This window comes from Myxocyprinus asiaticus, chromosome 1 (assembly GCF_019703515.2).
Source record: "Myxocyprinus asiaticus isolate MX2 ecotype Aquarium Trade chromosome 1, UBuf_Myxa_2, whole genome shotgun sequence".
Lineage (NCBI taxonomy): Eukaryota > Metazoa > Chordata > Actinopteri > Cypriniformes > Catostomidae > Myxocyprinus > Myxocyprinus asiaticus.
The window spans coordinates 32507156-32524205 of NC_059344.1; the positions used below are offsets into that span (position 1 = coordinate 32507156).

Here is a 17050-nt window from a genome sequence, read left to right on the forward strand (position 1 = left end):
AAAATTTAATTGTTGATATCAACAATTCATATCCTGCGAATGAATAAAAGTGAATTCGGCTTGCCATACTGGAAATACTTGAGCTGTATTCTCGTGTTTCTCTTGACTCCTGTATACATGCGGCTCGGTCAGTAAGCAACTTTCCCCACAGCAACCCAATTACCCCACAACACTTGTGTAAATAACAAACATGGGATCCGAGGAAGACTTTGCTATTTTATTCTCTGTTGCTTTGCTTTATTTCCAGATATTCCAGAGTTGTTGCTGTGTTTGTTTCCATCACTTTCTGTCACGACCTGCAGTGGATCTGCACTGCAATAGTGGGTTTTCCCTCTTACATAAAACTCCACGATTCCCCCAGTGTACGTCAGCGCATGTACGCAAATTTGAGGGACAGTCGATATTTTACATTGGTGTGTATAAATGGGTATAGTTTATAGTGGATGTGATTTTCCCACTGTACTCCCAGAAATTATTGAATGTTGAATTATTTCCGCTGTGTTGACATGTTGTTGGGCTCCATCTTATGACGCTTGTTATCCGGTTTGTTCACGCACATGCGCACTCCTCAAAAAACTGTTAGAACTGTTTTTTGTTGTTGTTGTTTTTTTTGTTTTTTTTGCTTTTAAGTATTTTTGCTGTCACACATAAAGTGTTCCTACTACATTATCAGACAGATATTACTGAAATAGGCATCCTAAGAAATCAGACCTGTCTCTGATAACCCAAAGCTCTGTAAAGAAGTTAACAAAATGGAGGAAAACATAAACAGGCCCTTTAATAAATTAGATTTTTTAATATTCTGGAGGCAAAAGTTGTGCATCAGATGTCTGTAATTGCAGAATGGAAATTCTGATACCGTTGCAAACATTGTAAGTTGCATGAGGATGTGTACGTGTGGCAATGGTGTTTTTCCATATAATACAAAAGGAGAAATTGTAAAAATCTTTATATTGCTCTTTTCAATACAACAACAGTTCATAGAAACACTAATGTCAAGCTTCAAAATGACAACAACAATTAAAACACAAAGTTTCTGTGAGTAGTTTCTGTTGTTGCAAATTGTAATTGATTTCTTGTATGTGTTTGTGCTTCTCAGGAGTTATTGTGATAGCCTGGGGTATCATGCTCTCAGTGCTGCAGACTTCGGAAAGATCATGAAGAATGTCTTTCCCAACATGAAGGCGCGTCGACTTGGCATGCGAGGCAAATCCAAATATCCTTCATTGGAACTTTTTGTAACAATCCCTTCCCCCTTCCCAGCCCCACAAAATGTACACACACATTCACACACTGTCCCTGAACTCTATGTTCTAAAACATCTGTTGCTGTAATTCACGTCGTCCCTAAATATAGATCAGAAATTAAATCAGATAAAACTTCAGAGTACTTGGAGTGCAGAGTATTGCTGTATAGTAAACCCATTTAACATTGGCTGCCAAATGTTTGATCTTCAAAAGACATTCACCAAAGTGCACATTCATATCTGTACAGTCCTTGTCTTATATTGGAGACTAGTGTCCTGACTGGTCTACCCTTGCTTAAGTTTATCCAACTTAAGTAATCCTAGTCACATCACAACCCTTAACAGATAAAACAAAGAGTAAATATAATGCATTTTCATCGAATTTTTGAAATAAAAGTGAAAAAAATGCACTGTAGATAATTAAAATTGCCATTTTAGGAAAGGATTCTGAGCTTTTACCTTGAGGATTTCAATGGGTTATATAGAAATAAACATATCTATCAAGTCTAAGTAAATGCTGGCAAAGTTGAAATCATACTTGTTTACTGTTTGTTGAGTGGTTTAGTCGGAAAAGGACATGAAGAGTAGGAAACCTATCTTTAGCTACTGGGACGTTCTCAGAAATTATGTTTTGTAACAGTGGTCATGGTTATATTGGTGTTCGGTGAAAGCAGGGTTAAAAGTGCATTTGTGCATGTGAATTATATTCTTAATTTCAGAGTGGTGCGTCACTAAATTAAACCATACTTGTTGTTGACAGTTGTCACTGCAATGGAAATACAATCCTTGGCAACTCTAATGCCCAAGAAAGCAACACCATTCATTCCAGTAGAGGACCTCTTGGGTATTCTCTTATGCAAGCAAAGTGAATTTGAACTTTTTAGTGACTGATTGCATCATCAACAATGCAATGGTCATACCCATCAGGTTTTTTAAGGGTATGTTTGATAAAATTCTGTAACAGTCATGGTGTATCTAAGAATATAAATTGGCAAATATTTCAGCTTCCATTCTGAGCTGTGTGAGATGCTCTAAAAGGTATGATAGGACTTCACAAGCATTGAACCCACCGTAGACCTGCATACTGTCTTTTTTCAAACCCAAACTAATGACAATTAGGTATGGGCATTTTGGTCATTTTGTCTACTTGAGTACTTACATTTTCTAAGGCAGTGTGTGTCAAGTTAAAAATAGTTAATTTAAAGAATGCACTCAATACAACACTTTTAAAAATGTATCTGAAGACCCCTGCATTCTGTTCCATTCAGCTGCACTCTGTCATCTTTGAAAAAATCAATGTGTCCTGTGTGAACAAACACTAATCCTCTCCAGACTGTTGAGTGCTGTTGCTTACCCGGGCTCAAAGGCATAGTGAACCATGTTTAAGTAAATTGTTTCTGATTAATTAGATGATACAATATTGCTATGAAAATTAAGTTGAAAAAGTTAAGTCATGCAGTCATTGTGTTTTCTTGATTGATCGTTGCTGTGTCCTGTGCCACTTTTTACAACCCCCCACCTCCCCAGTGGACTAACTACTCCATTTCAACTGAATAATTCCGTCAAATGCACGCACGACTCCCCAAGAATCACTATTGGAATCCCAACCAAAAAAAACAAAACTAAAAAATATAGCAGAATAATTGGATATATTGATTAAAATGAATCATTTAAGAATTTTAATGAGTTGTAGAGTAGGAAAGATGTTAGGTTCAATAACAGACAAATTTTTAGAATTTGGTCACCGTGTCCGTGGCTGAGATGCATAGTGTATGGAAGAGCTAAATAAGAAGTAGCTCATACTTATAGATTAATAAATGCATTATTGAATTTCTTTTTTTGTAATCACTATTTTTATTTTTTTTTGCATGGAATGAGTATTTACAGATATAGAGGGAGGGCCCCTCATCACAGGCACAGCATAATAAATGGACCAAGATATTTCTGCACATAGCATCCATGTAATAACTTTATAACTGTCTGATCATGAGCTACTATGTAGTGTTAGATAAATACCAGCAAAACTATGTGCATATTAATTGCGTGCGTATTATTTATCCTCTATCGACGGTTTAGTTTTAAGATAAAAGATTATTTAATGTAAGTAATTTAGGTGTAGCAACAATATGTCAAAGAAGAATTATATCGTACTATCATAAAATAAGGATCCACTCTGTCAGTGTCATTCAGTCACCATCTGTAAGTTCCTTCAGAAAACTGCACGTGGTTCACTGAGGCGTGTTAGAATTTTCTGACGTAAAAAATCTGGTTGGGATTGTTTATGAAAACTGGGACAGAAATGTTGCGTTGTCGCTTCGCCACAAACAATATATATATATATATATATATATATATATATATATATATATATATATATATAAATGTATATAAAATATATATTATTTTTATATTATTTTTTTATTTTTTAAAGATAGTTTATGTTTCTAGTTTTATAGTTTTGATGAAACACCAGGGGACCCCCCAAGTTACATTAATTTGGCCTTAAGGGGGGTACATTAACTCTTATGGGGGGCCCAGGACACCCCAATCCCCCCCTCAGTTCGAACACTGGTTTGATCCCCACAAGGAGCATTTGCCATTGTGCCCTTGAGCAAGGCACTTAACCATAAGTTGCTGCAGGGCAGTTGTTCTCACTGTGACTACTATGATTACTTTTGTAGGTGCATATATGTAATTTTTGGGTGCTATTGTATTTTGTAGTATGCTATGTGTTTCGAAGTCAGATTCCAGTGCGTTTATGTTTTCACTTCACGTCTAACACAAGAGTAGATGGATTAGCAGTTAAATGTACTGTAATGTTATCTTTTTGTTTGGTGTGATAGACCTGCCATACAGTAGCATATTCTTCCTAACAACCAGCCTTAAAATGAGAAAGTGCTTTCTTTTATATCAATCGACACTTAAAGGTATGTTTTAGGAAATCAAGTGCAATTAAAATATCTGCACTGTGTTATGTGCAGCACATGAGTATGCCTTTTGTGAATACCTTTATTGTGAAATGTGATTGGGCTAAATGTGATGTATTACCTTAACCCCTGTGTACATATTGCTATAGTGGACTGAGGAAAAAGTCTTTTGTGCACATGCCCTCTCTTCCCAACTTAGATCTTCACAAATCAGGTGATGGGGTGAGTTTGTCCACTTCTTTTTACCTATTTGTCTTTTTCTTTGTCTTACCTCTTTATCTATATTATGTTTCTCCCATCTATCACATTGGTTTGCTGAAAGATCTGCTCACTGGGAAAGACTGTGTTGATGAACTATTTTCTCTGTCAGTGTGAGGTGTTTGAGCCTACTGGTCAGCTGTTTTGTGAAGAAGATGATGTGCGCATGGCCTCATGTGGTTTGGTGTGCGAATGGGCACAGAAAGTGCTAAGTCGCCAGTTTGACAGCATTGAGGATCTGGCACGGTATCTTCTGAACAGCCACTATATTGGAACGAAATCTGTTGCTGCACTTACTGTGATGACCGGTTCCCCCTCAGGTACCATCAACTTGACCCCATTGTTCACTTCATGTACCTAAATATGGAAATGTCTCCTCCTTGTGGCCAACAACCACGAGACAAACCCAAGAATACTTGCATGCTTTTGTTGTTAAAAAGTGGTATGTAATTTATAGCTTCATAATTCTTCTACAACCCATTTTTTAATAGATATATATTTTATGTGCTTTTCACAGGAGCAAAGATGTCCTTGCAGTCATCTGCATTTGATTCCTCGGCTGATGCACACTCATTCCAGCCTCAGGTTAAAACACTGGTCTCACCCTCTGTAGATGCTAAACAGCAGTTACAGAGGAAGATACAGAAGAAGCAGCAAGAACAAAAGCTACATTCTCCACTCCCAGGTGAATCTCAGGCCAGAAGGGCAGATGGGGTCACAACTCCTGGGGCAGGGACATGCATACCCTGTGGAAGTCCTGCTCTTCTCACACCTCAGCCTATTGGGATTGTGGTGGCAGCCGTTTCCAGCCCCATCACGGTAAACTGAGAGTATTTATTTTTCTTGGAGTACTGTCAGACTTGAACTATGATGTTTAATATGCAAGACTCTCAAAAAGGTTTGGTTACATATGAAGAAGATTTTTTATTTTACAACTAGCTCTCTGACTACTGTTTTTCCTTTCCTCCTTTTTAATATATTTTCTGTAGGTTCAGAAGAGTAGGCAGTTGATGTCTCCTAGCCCTGTTCCTGTAGCTGCTGCAGAAAGCAAAGTTCTACCTGTAAATTTTCAGGTGGTTACCCAGCCTGTGAAGCGGTGCCCAAAGACTCCTCAAAATTTTCGTGCTAGTCCAGTCAGCGACCGGTCAGCCCGTCACCGGTATGCCCAAATCCTGCCCAAACCATCTGCCTCTAGTGGCATAACCATGCGCTCACCAACCCTTCTCATCACTAACAACCCCATCAAGACTGTAATGTCAGCTCCCCACGTTAGTTCGGTCAATGTGGTCAAGATGACGACCATATCTCTGGGGTCCAGTGGCAGTGGGATCAGCACACCAGTAGACACACCTATTAGTAACAAAGTCAGGCCTGCATCTGCTGGAGTTGCCAGCCTCAGCGATGATCTTCAACCAGTTACACGTGTTCGCAGTGGGTCAATAGCTGCAATACCTTCTGTTTTGGCAAGGCCAGGGCGCTCAACTACCACAACACCCATCATTGACACCAAGACAAATACTAAAGCCATAATTGGGAGAGGTCAATCACAAGGTGGTTCTAGTAGGCTGGCTGCTGCTCAGGAAGCCACTGGTGGTGTACAGCATTCAGGATTGCTCAAACCTAGAGCGGCTAGCGTACCCACTACTTTGAACACTATAACAGGGACCAAATGCAATGGAAGGACATTCCCTAGTGGCAAAACTCTGGCTGCTGGCAGCAATAATAACTCCAACACTAATAACAGCACTTTGTACCAAAACAAAGCAAATCAGAACACAATCAGAATTCAGTCAGTCAGTGGTAATGCAGCTATGATGTCACCCAAAGATACAGTGTTTGCATCCAAGAGCCCTCACAAGAGACCTGGCTTATACACTGATTTGAGCCCAACACCTATTAAAAAAGCCCTCATCTCTCAACTACCAGCAGGTGGATCTGATGTACCTAAGCCAGATATAGTGGGGAAGCAAATTTCAAGATCGTTTACTCCAGTCAGGCCAGAAAGTGCACCTTTCACAGCAACAGGCAAAGCTACTGCAGCTCAGGTAAGGACTACTGGGTTTCAGACAGATCGCAGGCCACAAAATATCTCCCAGGACGGATCCTCATCAGTAGTGGATTATAGAGTTCATGTCATCTCTACAACAAACACCTCTTGTCAGGACATTTCAATTGGGAATACCATGTTTCAGGCTGTTTGCAGGCCACGAAGCATCTCCCAAGGGAGATGGGAAGGATCTTCATCAGGTGTAGAAGGTAGAGTTGTGGCCACCCGCACTGTTAGTGCTCCAGGTCAAGCTTTGCTGCAAAAAGTAACCAAAAACTCACAAGATTTGCTTGTAGACCAGTCTGATTCTTCTGCAGTATGTGAATTGAATAGTGTGTTTTGGGATAATGAGCTGCAAAATGGCACTCAACAACAACAACAAGAAGTTTATGGACCACAGATTGTGCCTGAGCAAGAGCAGAAGCAAATGGCCACCCCAGTGATGGAGCCCTGTCCAGTGATTCTTCAAGCCTCTCCAAACAACCAGCAGGCTCAGATGAGTGAAAATGGAAGCCAGTCGAATGTTGGCTTCTTCCCCTTTAATGATGATGACATGACCCAGGATAGCATTGTAGAGGAACTTGTACAAATGGAAGAGCAGATGAAAATGAATGATAGTATGCAAAATTTTGGCAACTGTGTGGATATTACACTGCAAGGCCAACAACAAACCATGCAGAGTACCATGATGTCCACCCGCCAAACCAACACTCTGTACTACAGCTCAGCTCAAAGCAGTAGCACTCCAATCCAAACACCTACTCCAACTTCTGAGATGATGGGTACTGGCCAGGGATTGATGCATGAAAGCCCCTGTTCACGCCTATTGCCTACCACTCCTGTTGACAGTGCTCTTGGAAGTAGTCGCAAAACTCCTATTGGCACTCCACACTCGAACTGCAGCAGTAGTGTCCCACCCAGCCCTGTGGAATGCAGGAACCCGTTTGCATTTACTCCAATTAACTCCAGCATCACTGGATTCCATGATGGAAGCACTCTAGTTTCCTCTAGCCCTGTCAAGCCCATGCAAAGACCAATGGCAACACATCCAGATAAAACTAAACTGGAGTGGATGAACAGTGGCTACAGTGCCAGTGGTGGGAACTCCAATAATTGCATTAGCATTTTGCCCAGCTACCAAGATCTGGTGGATGACCACTTTCGAAAGCCTCACGCCTTTGCCATCCCTGGTCAGTCCTGTCAGTCGCAATCCAGAAATCACGAAACACATATCAGCCGCTTGACACCCATTTCCCCTGTCCAGCAGCAAGTGGCAAGCATGGCCATCCTTAATAAGCAGGAGGGTTTTGCTGTCCCAGCCCCTCTTGATAACAAGGCCAGCACCTCCTCCTCAGGGTCAACTTTTCGTTGCCGCAGCGTTAGCCCAGCAGTCAGGCAGCGCAACTTAAGTGGGACCCAAACACCCAATGTCCCTCGCTCTATGGTCTCTCCATTCAATTCACCTGTGACACGTGAAGTGCTCAACATCTTCACTAATAGTGACACTAATGCAAGCGTCAGCAGCATGGCACAGAGGAGTCAGTCCGTTCCTCTCACCGTTATGATGCAGTCTGAGGTTCTACCAATGCAAGTAGGCAGCCAGCAGAGTAATACCAAAAATATCACCAACATCCTCATCAGCAAAATGGATAGTAATGGAGATGACTCTGTACGTGGCCTCGGCATCAACAACATGCCCTCAAACTACACTGCCCGCATGAATCTCACCCAAATTCTGGAGACCACCACCATGTCCAGCTTCCCTGGCAGTGCCAGCCACCAAGCTCTGATCTCACCTCGTTCATCAGCCTTTGAGTCCCAGAAGCCTGGTTACCTCATTAAAAATGCCAGGGTGCAGCCCATGAGCTTCTCTTCAGAAGAAAGCAGAGCACAATCAGCCTCAGGGGAGTACCAGCCACCACAGCAGCAGCAGCACTTAGGCAGGCGGCAGCTCCTTAGCCAGGATCAGCAGAGTCAGGACATGCTGTTGCCTCTACAGCAAAACCTCCAACATCAGCACCAGCAATGCTCGGATTTAGACAGCACTGTTAAAGATCTTCTAAATGAGGAAGGCTTGAATGCTGGCTCACAGCTTGTGGGCAAAGTATCAGAACTCAGTGCTGGGGCTTCAGTGTTTCCCAGCGATATGCGACTAACCTCTGAGCTCTCCAGTTGCATAAACGATTTAAATAATTTGGACACCAACCTTCTTTTTGACCCCAGTCAACAGCAAGGACAATATGAAGACTCAACACTGGAAGAACTGAAGAATGACCCACTTTTTCAACAGATTTGCAGTGAGACTGTGAATTCTGCTGGCTTTGACTGGTTGGAGAGCAAAGACCAGGCAACAGTGGAAATGTTGGGTTAATTTGTACTTTTGTATTGTTTTAATATTTGGAAATGTTTTTACGTATGTATTTTTGAAATCTAATCTATATCTGTATTCACCTCAATGTTGTGCAACACCCTACAGTAAGTCCCTGGATATCATGACACAGGTCCATATTGAAGTGGCAAGCTGAACAAAAATGTATCTTTCAAGAATGCTCAGCCTTTATCAAAATGGTGTGACAGTCTAATTTGTCATATTTCCCCTTCTCTCCTGTACCATTTTTACAAAGAAGACACGTCAGTTTTTATGCCTCAATATCTTTTGTTTTGGACTTAAGAACACATACTTGTGTTTGAGATTTCACCAGCTGTATGAGGTACTGTGCCTCATTCAATTAGCTTTTTCAAGTTGTTAACATGAAATCGGTGCTTCCATTTGCAGAAAAGTGACAGCTTTGAACAATTTGTTTTTAAATATCTGTATTGTGCTTCAGTAAATAATACAGATGGGTCTGACCCACTTAGGAATAATACGTGAAGTGCAAAAAGGGAAGATCACAAGCTGTGTTAAGCTTTCAGGTGATGCTTAAAGAATTTCACAATATTGACTTAAAATACAGCAGCTTATACCTGCAGCAGCTCCTCTTAAAGTAATAATTAATTGCACACCAATGTCCAATGTTAGAATTTGCAATATAAACCCAGAAATAAGATAAATGATATTTAAGCTTTATTCTTAATTAGTATGTCAATTAGGAAAAATGCATTTATTTGCACAAAATCATTTTTTTATGTTGGGTGGCTGCTTAATGCTCAAAGTGAATAAATGAGTGCATTTTTGGTTTGTAAAGTTCAATGTTCTACTAATTAACAAAAGTGAAATCTATAAAAAGATAAATAGTGACCCAATGAGAGTGTGTTTATGTGACATACGCTTCCCTATACTTCAGGTTTCCCCAACTTTAAGGGAATGATTTAAGGGGATTAATCATATTATCCTCCAGAACAGGTTGGGTTTGATTTATACACAGTCACTGAAAACTAATGGCACTGGTTATTGCTCTAGCTGGCACCTTTTATATTCTATTTGCAACATGACTATGGTTGAGGAAAGTTGTACATTTCTTGTTTGGAAGTCGTGGAATGAAAGTATTAGAAGCAACAATGGTGGTAATAGCAACTGTTTAAACCAAAAGGCCGAAGTGGAGTTTAGTCATGGAAAACAAACCTCCCCGTGGTTCTCGCTCTCAATGGGACACGTGGTAAATTGTGCGTGGATTGCGGAGAGTAGCATGAGCCTCCACATGCGGAGTCTCCGCGGTGTCGTGGACAACGAGCCACGTGATAAGATGTGCGGATTGATTGTCTCAGAAGCAGAGGCAACTGAGACTTGTCCTCCGCCACCCGGATTGAGGTGAGTAACCGCGTCACCATGAGCACCTACTAAGTAGTGGGAATTGGGCATTCCAAATTGGGAGAAAAGGGAATAAAATATATGAGCTCTGTGCTAATTTCAAGAGACAGACCCTCTGCCATTTTCTATTCACATTTAATTCAAAAGGCCCATTACTTTACCATGTTGTAGGCTACTAAAGTACTTTGATAAGTATGCTTTCAAAACATCAGAACGTAAGATCCACTTTTTTGCTGAGTGTGGTAGTTACTGAAGTCCATCTTAGCCTTACTTCCATACCAAAGACCAGCTTTGATATTGAGAAATATTTTGAAGGAATACCTTTTTAGTATCATCACCCTCAAATTTAGGTCTCATCCCAGCATTTAAAATACTTTAATATTTTCAGAAATGTCACCCATACAGGTTCAAATTGGGGCCAAGATTGGGGGTTGAGCAGGGAGACTATTTTGTGAATAATTGAGTCATTTGCAAAGCATAAAACCACTGTAGCACTTAAACTTTATTTCCAGAACATGCCATACTAAATTGTCATGGTATACTTTGGTAATCCTTTGTAGCAGGGCAATTCTAAGGGGATTAATGCAGTGGACTATTGAAGTTCCATTTGTTTTGATGCTCTGTAAATATGCCCCATTTATAAAATAAAAAAGACACTATACCAACTTGACTAATATTCATATTGATAATATGACTGTGATGATAATGGTCAATGAACCCATACAAAAGGGTCTTTTTTTTTTATTATTGAGCCAATGAATATCTCTTGTATAAATATAGTTTGTTTGAGTTTTCATTTTCAAGCATTTTGTCTTTGTTCACACTCTCTCGTGTTTATTTTTATTTGGGGGGGGGGGGGTTAATAGCATTTTGCCTTTTTGCAGCAGAATGTGCTTTTGTGTGAGAATATAGCATGGATTTTAAAATATGTGTTGTGGTTTTATAGTAACCAATTGCATATCTTTTTGTTATGGGCAGCGATGTAACAGACAACACTGGAAATGTAATGACTGAAAATTCACAAAAGCTAGTGGTTCATTGTATTGCACTAATTTCTCTTATGAATTAAGGCTTTGAGAATTCCAGTGCAATACATAAACCCCCATTATACTGTTTCGAAGAGGGGGGTATTCAAGAGATTCATTTAAGTAATGAATGTCCTTGTGTTTTTGAGCCCTTTGTTCTTGAGTGAGAAGTTCTCACATGTAAACATGAGTGAAAGCAATTAAACAGTTTAATAACAAATATTTAAAGAATCAAACTTTTATTACATTATCGATCATTATTGTGCATTTGTTCACTGTACATAATTGCCATGACTCTTTACCATAACAGTAGTATTTCTGTCCATCAGAAGGAAATTAACCAGTTATTTGCATTTATATATATATATATATATATATATATACATATATCGCTCAATGACCTCTGTGTTCAGATTCTATTTATTTTATACAATGTCTTCAATGTGTTATTTTTTCCTTCCTCTTAAAATATGTATGTGAAAATTTGTTGTTTTGAACAAGCACTACTGGATTGACTTTAATGAAGAGGCAGGCCAGAATTGTGACTGTACCATTCTCTGACCTGGTAGAGTTGACCTTTACCCTTTCTTTCCTACCTTTGCCATTCCCCCATGTTGTTAGTGTTTATAGAAAGGCTCTTTATGTAGTTTGATAAATTTGTTATTAAATTTCAGCAAGATTTCTTCATTCTTTTGTACTGAATTGCTTACTGATGTTGAGATTTTTTGTGGTTTTAAAAACCAATACACTTTTTGTAAATTATTGCAAATGTTTGTCCTGTAGATCATTTTTGGGGGGGACACTCTGCTAGAAATAAAAAATAAGTTACTTGAGACCTTATTTGTGGTCAGCTTAGACAACCAATTCAAGCTGTATTTTGGAACATGATTAAACAGTTCATCTGGGTCCCTGTCAGCTTAGCTTAGGTTGATCAGCCCTAAACAGCCCTATTGACTGGTGGTCCAGCTGATCAACCACCTAAACCACCTTGAACCAGCTAATGACCATAAAAGCAAAGAAAAAAAAAAAAAAAAAAAAAACCCCAAACTTCATAGCTGGTCATCACCAGTACAGTAGTGGCCAAAAATATTGGCACCCATGGTAAATGAACAAAGAAGGCTGTGAAAAAAAAAACCCTGCATTGTTCATCCTTTTGATCATTCAAATTTTTTTTTATTTTTTTTTACACAACAATCTAACCTTTAATTGAAGTAGAACAATTGAAAGAGGGGAAATCTCATTATTAAATATTTTTCTCCAAAACACATTGGTCACAATTATTGGCACCCCTAGAAATTCTTATGAGTAAAATATATCCCAAGTATATTGAGAAGTATTATATTGGGAAGTATATTCCCATTCATATTTTAAAAACATTTAGTGCACATGGGTGACTAGGAACGTGAAATAATTCAGCCATGACTTCCTGTTTTACAGGGGTATAAATATGAGGTAACACAAAGGCCAAATTCTCTTAATCAATCAATCACAGTGGGTTAGACTAAAGAATATAGTTCTGATCTGCGGCAAAAGGTTGTTAAGCTTCACAAAATGGGAAGTGGCTATAAGAAAAATCGCCAAAGCATTGAAAATGCCCATTTCCACCATCGTGGCAAAATTTACAAGTTCCAATCAACTGGAGATCTTAAGAATTGGCCAGGAAAAAGACATGCGTCTATATTGTCTCCATGCACAGTGAGGAGGATGGTTCAAATGGCCAAAGAATCTCCAAGGATCACAGCTGGAGAACTGCAAAAATTAGTTGGATCAGAAAGCCCCCACCCCCACCTACATCACCACAAGTTGTTAGGGAGGGTTTCAAGAAAAACACCTCTGCTCTCATCCAACAACAAACTCAAATGTCTTCAGTATGCCAGACACTACTGGAACTTCAAATGTGACCGGGTTCTATGGTCAGATAAAACAAAAAGAAAATAGCTTTTTGACAGCAAACACCAGAGATGGGTTTGGCGCACACAGAGATGAAGTAGTACCCAATGCCCACGGTTAAATGTGGTGCTGGATCTTTAATGTTGTGTGGCTGTTTTATTGCCAGAGGTCCTGGACTTCTTGTTCGGATACATGGCATAACAAACTCTATCAAATACCAACAGATTTAAAAAAAAAAAAATCAAAACCTGGCTGCCTCTGCCAGAAAGCTTACAATGGGCCCTGGTTGAATATTCCAGCAGGACAATGATCCAAAACAAACATCAAAATAAACACAAAAATGGTTCACTGACCACGAAATCAAGGTTATGCCATGGCCATCCCAGTCCCCTGACCTGAAACCAATTGAAAATTTGTGAGGTGAACTGAAGAGGAGAGTCTACTAACAGACCTCAGAATTTGAAGGATCTGAAGAGATTTGTATGGAGGAATGGTCTCAGATCCCTTGCCAGGTGTTCTCCAACCTCATTAGGCATTATAAGAGAAGACTCAGAGCTGTTATCTTGGCAAAGGGAGGCTGCAAAAAGTATTGAATAAAAGGGTGCCAATAATTATGGCCAATGCATTTTGGAGAAAAATATTTAATAATTTAAAAAGATTTGTAAATTTTTTGAATGAAAGATCAAAAGGATAAACAATGCAGATTTTTTTTTCACAGCCTTTTTTGCTCTTATTTACCAAGGGTGCCAGTATTTTTGGCCACTACTGTATGTTGTATTTTGAATGCTGGTCCATAACACTGGGTGCTGTGCTGGTGTTCATATAGCTTTTTGACTAGTTTAACCAGCAAGCCTAAAAAAAAAATAAAAATAAAAAAATAAAACATACTAGACCAGTTTTGCGGGCAAGCAACATGGCTATGCTGATCCACCAGCTAAACCAGAATGGGAATAAAGCTAGTCTTTAAAGGAGGGTGACCAGCTTTGGTCAGCTTTGAAATGCGCTCTATAGATGTGTGTTGCACAAGTAGGCTACTAATGGAGAGGTTCTCTTTTGGCTGATGATGAGTCATTTGCTTTGCATGAAATTTAAACTGGGATGCAAAAAAAGCATTTACAAATAGGCCTACCGCATTATCTGATCAGTAGAGGGAGCCATAACACAAACCGTGTCATTCTGAATTACATTGTGCCTTATGAACAACCGTGTCTTTTAAGTAGTAAATACTAATGCAACTATCTAGTATATAATTGTGTAGTATGATGTCACACATACGTAGGTCGCTGTATTTCCAGGCGAGTGACTCGTTGAAGTTTATTCAGTCCACGCGGATCGGCTGAGCGCGTCACTGTTCTTTAATTTGACCCCAGTGCCAGTTTCATTTCAGTGTTGACAGTGGCGAGTGGCGGCCAGTCGCTTGACTCCGATAGATGACTTGTAACAATCAGCGGCAGAAAGCGAGTTTAACTTTTAGACGTTGTGACCACGGATAAACCATGTCTACAATAACGTGTCGGGTTCAGTACCTGGAGGACTCAGACCCGTTTGTGTGCTCAAATTTCCCCGAGCCTCGCAGACCTCCTCAGTTTGACTTCAACGAGCTTCTGCCGCTGAACGAACAGATTACCGGTGTTCACAAGATGCTAGAAGCGCCTTTAAAGGTGAGTCTGAATCTCATTTACATTCTGCAGGTGTGCTCACCTACACCAACTCGTTACAAAAGCCAAATATGTGTGCAAACTGCTGGTGTGATGCAATTCCAAGTCTTGGAAGGTGTCATCAATACTCGTGTCTTTGTTCACTTTTCAAATGAGAAGTCCATAATGGGAGATACCCGATAATTGTATCGCAAATCTAAGAATATGTGCTGAACCGAAGACAAACTGGGTGAATGAGTGGTTATAATTTGCTGGCAGTAACCTTAACGAGTAGATTATTTTATAATTGAAGTCTTATTTTACAGAGGCCACTTCATAACATATTTACCTATTTAAATTGGCCCCACAATCATTCAAAGGCACACCTCATGCCATGAGTGGAGAGCATTCCTACTGTAGCATAGTTTTAAGGAACAGTTCACCCAAAAATGAAAATTCTGTCATAATTTACTCACACTCATGCCATCCCAGGCTTTCTTCTGCTGAACACAAAGATTTTTAGAAGAATATTTCAGCTCTGTAGGTCCATACAATGCAAGTGAGTGGTGGCCAGAACTTTGAAGCTCCAAAAAGGAGATAAAGGCAGCATAAAGTAATCCATAAGACTATAGTGGTTAAATCATGTTTTCAGAAGCTATATAATAGGTTTAGGTGAGAAACAGATCAATATTTAAGTCCTTTTTTTTTTCTCTATAAATCCTCACTTTCACCTCCACAGTCCTCTAAGGGCCATTTTTGGCAGTTTGCATTGTGCATATCGCCACCTACTGGTCGGGGGTGGTAAAAGATGGAGATTTATAGTAAAAAAGGACTTAACTTGATCTCTCTTTTTTTTTCACCCACACCTATCATATCACTTCATAAGACATGGATTTAACCACTAGAGTTGTATAAATTACTTTTTGCTGCCTTTGTGCTTTTTGGACCTTCAAAGTTCTGGCCACCATTCACTTGCATTGTATGGACCTACAGAGCTGAAATATTCTTGAAAAGCTTCATTTGTGTTCTGCTGAAGAAAGACAGTCATAGACATCTGGGATGGCATGGAGTAAATGAGAGATCCACATATACTCATTAAAAGACCTCTCAGAGGGGTCCTGTTTCAAACAACATTTACTCTGTGTTCATATGAACCTCTGTTTTATACAATAAAACCTTTTTTGTGTGTATGCATCACATTTTTCCTTTGAAAGAGCATGGCACTAATCACGGTATGTGTGTGCAGAAGTAAATCTTTTGAGAGGCTCGTCAATGCTTGTGCTCCTGAAATGCCCTGCAGCTGGAGAATGAGTTGATGCTTGCGGAAAGGGTGGGATCTGTAAACAGAAGATAAGCTTAGCTCCTCAATCAACCCATTATTACAGTGTACTGCTCCTGACTGTTTCAACCAAGTTTGTATCAAACACTGACAACTGGCAACAATAATCCCCTCTCTTCCCTCTAGATTCTCTGTAGCACTAGTTTGACCAGTAATAATGGCTGAACAAAACCTACCGGTGCATCAGGCCTTGTTGTGTGTGTGCACGTGACTTCTTTTCAGCTGGTTGTATTTGCATTGTGTACACCAGTGGTTCCCAACCCTGTTCCTGGAGGCCCCCCAACACTGCACATTTTGTATATCTCCCTTTTCTGACACACCCAATTCAGGTCTTGGAGTCTCCACTAACGAGCTGATGAGTTGAATCAGGTGTGTTTGATTAAGGAGATATCCAAAATATGTAGTGTTGGGGGGGGCCTCCAGGAACAGGGTTGGGAACCACTGGTGTACACAATCATGTTGTGTATGAGTGGCATTTTTCCAAGCGATAAAGTAAATGGCCCCTGTAACACTGGTCTTGTGTCTCAAGGGTTAAATATTCTGAGATCTCATTAAATGTTTACTTGAACTGTTGTGGTTGTGATGATGTACGCATGCAGTCAGATGAAAATATGTGAATGAAAAAGAGAGGAACTGCAGTGTCTGTCCTATACAGTCTGTGTCATTTGTTTTGTGTGACTGTGTGAATGAAACTGGGACAGTCTGATTTCTGCACACTACTAGGATGTGATCTTTGTCTCTGTCTGAACACAGTTAGAGGAGTGTGCACTGCAGCTGGCTTCCAATGGAAACTACCTGGATCTGGAATCATCACTGGCTGAACAGAGAGATGATCTGGAGCAACTCTATGATGACGTGGCGTAAGAATGACTTTGAATCTCTCCCTTCTCACATTTTCCCTCTTTGTCTTTACGTTCGCTTTCTCCCCACCCT

At 39.9% G+C, this 17050-nt stretch overlaps 2 protein-coding genes across 9 annotated transcripts in view; both read left to right on the forward strand.

The window, feature by feature from the left end:
* The window catches only part of LOC127445681 (DNA-binding protein RFX7-like), a 60771-nt gene extending 48680 nt beyond the window's left edge, over window positions 1-12091 (forward strand). For 3 of the 4 annotated variants that reach the window (XM_051705908.1, XM_051705913.1, XM_051705924.1), the window contains 5 exons: window positions 1100-1216; window positions 4311-4395; window positions 4544-4751; window positions 4949-5250; window positions 5421-12091. In XM_051705908.1, the coding sequence (XP_051561868.1) occupies window positions 1100-1216; window positions 4311-4395; window positions 4544-4751; window positions 4949-5250; window positions 5421-8849 (4141 nt within the window). In that variant the 3' untranslated portion in view covers window positions 8850-12091. Of the gene's footprint in view, window positions 1-295; window positions 414-1099; window positions 1217-4310; window positions 4396-4543; window positions 4752-4948; window positions 5251-5420 lie in introns of those variants that run through there. The other variant, XM_051705917.1, reaches the window with a different exon arrangement.
* A 2036-nt stretch (window positions 12092-14127) lies between these two features.
* Window positions 14128-17050, forward strand: part of LOC127442631 (FH1/FH2 domain-containing protein 1-like) — an 82596-nt gene continuing 79673 nt past the window's right edge. For 2 of the 5 annotated variants that reach the window (XM_051700817.1, XM_051700825.1), the window contains exons 1-2: window positions 14436-14802; window positions 16871-16977. In XM_051700817.1, coding sequence (XP_051556777.1) covers window positions 14638-14802; window positions 16871-16977 — 272 coding nt within the window. In that variant the 5' untranslated portion in view covers window positions 14436-14637. Of the gene's footprint in view, window positions 14803-16870; window positions 16978-17050 lie in introns of all 5 variants that reach the window. The other 3 variants (XM_051700843.1, XM_051700811.1, XM_051700835.1) reach the window with 3 other exon arrangements.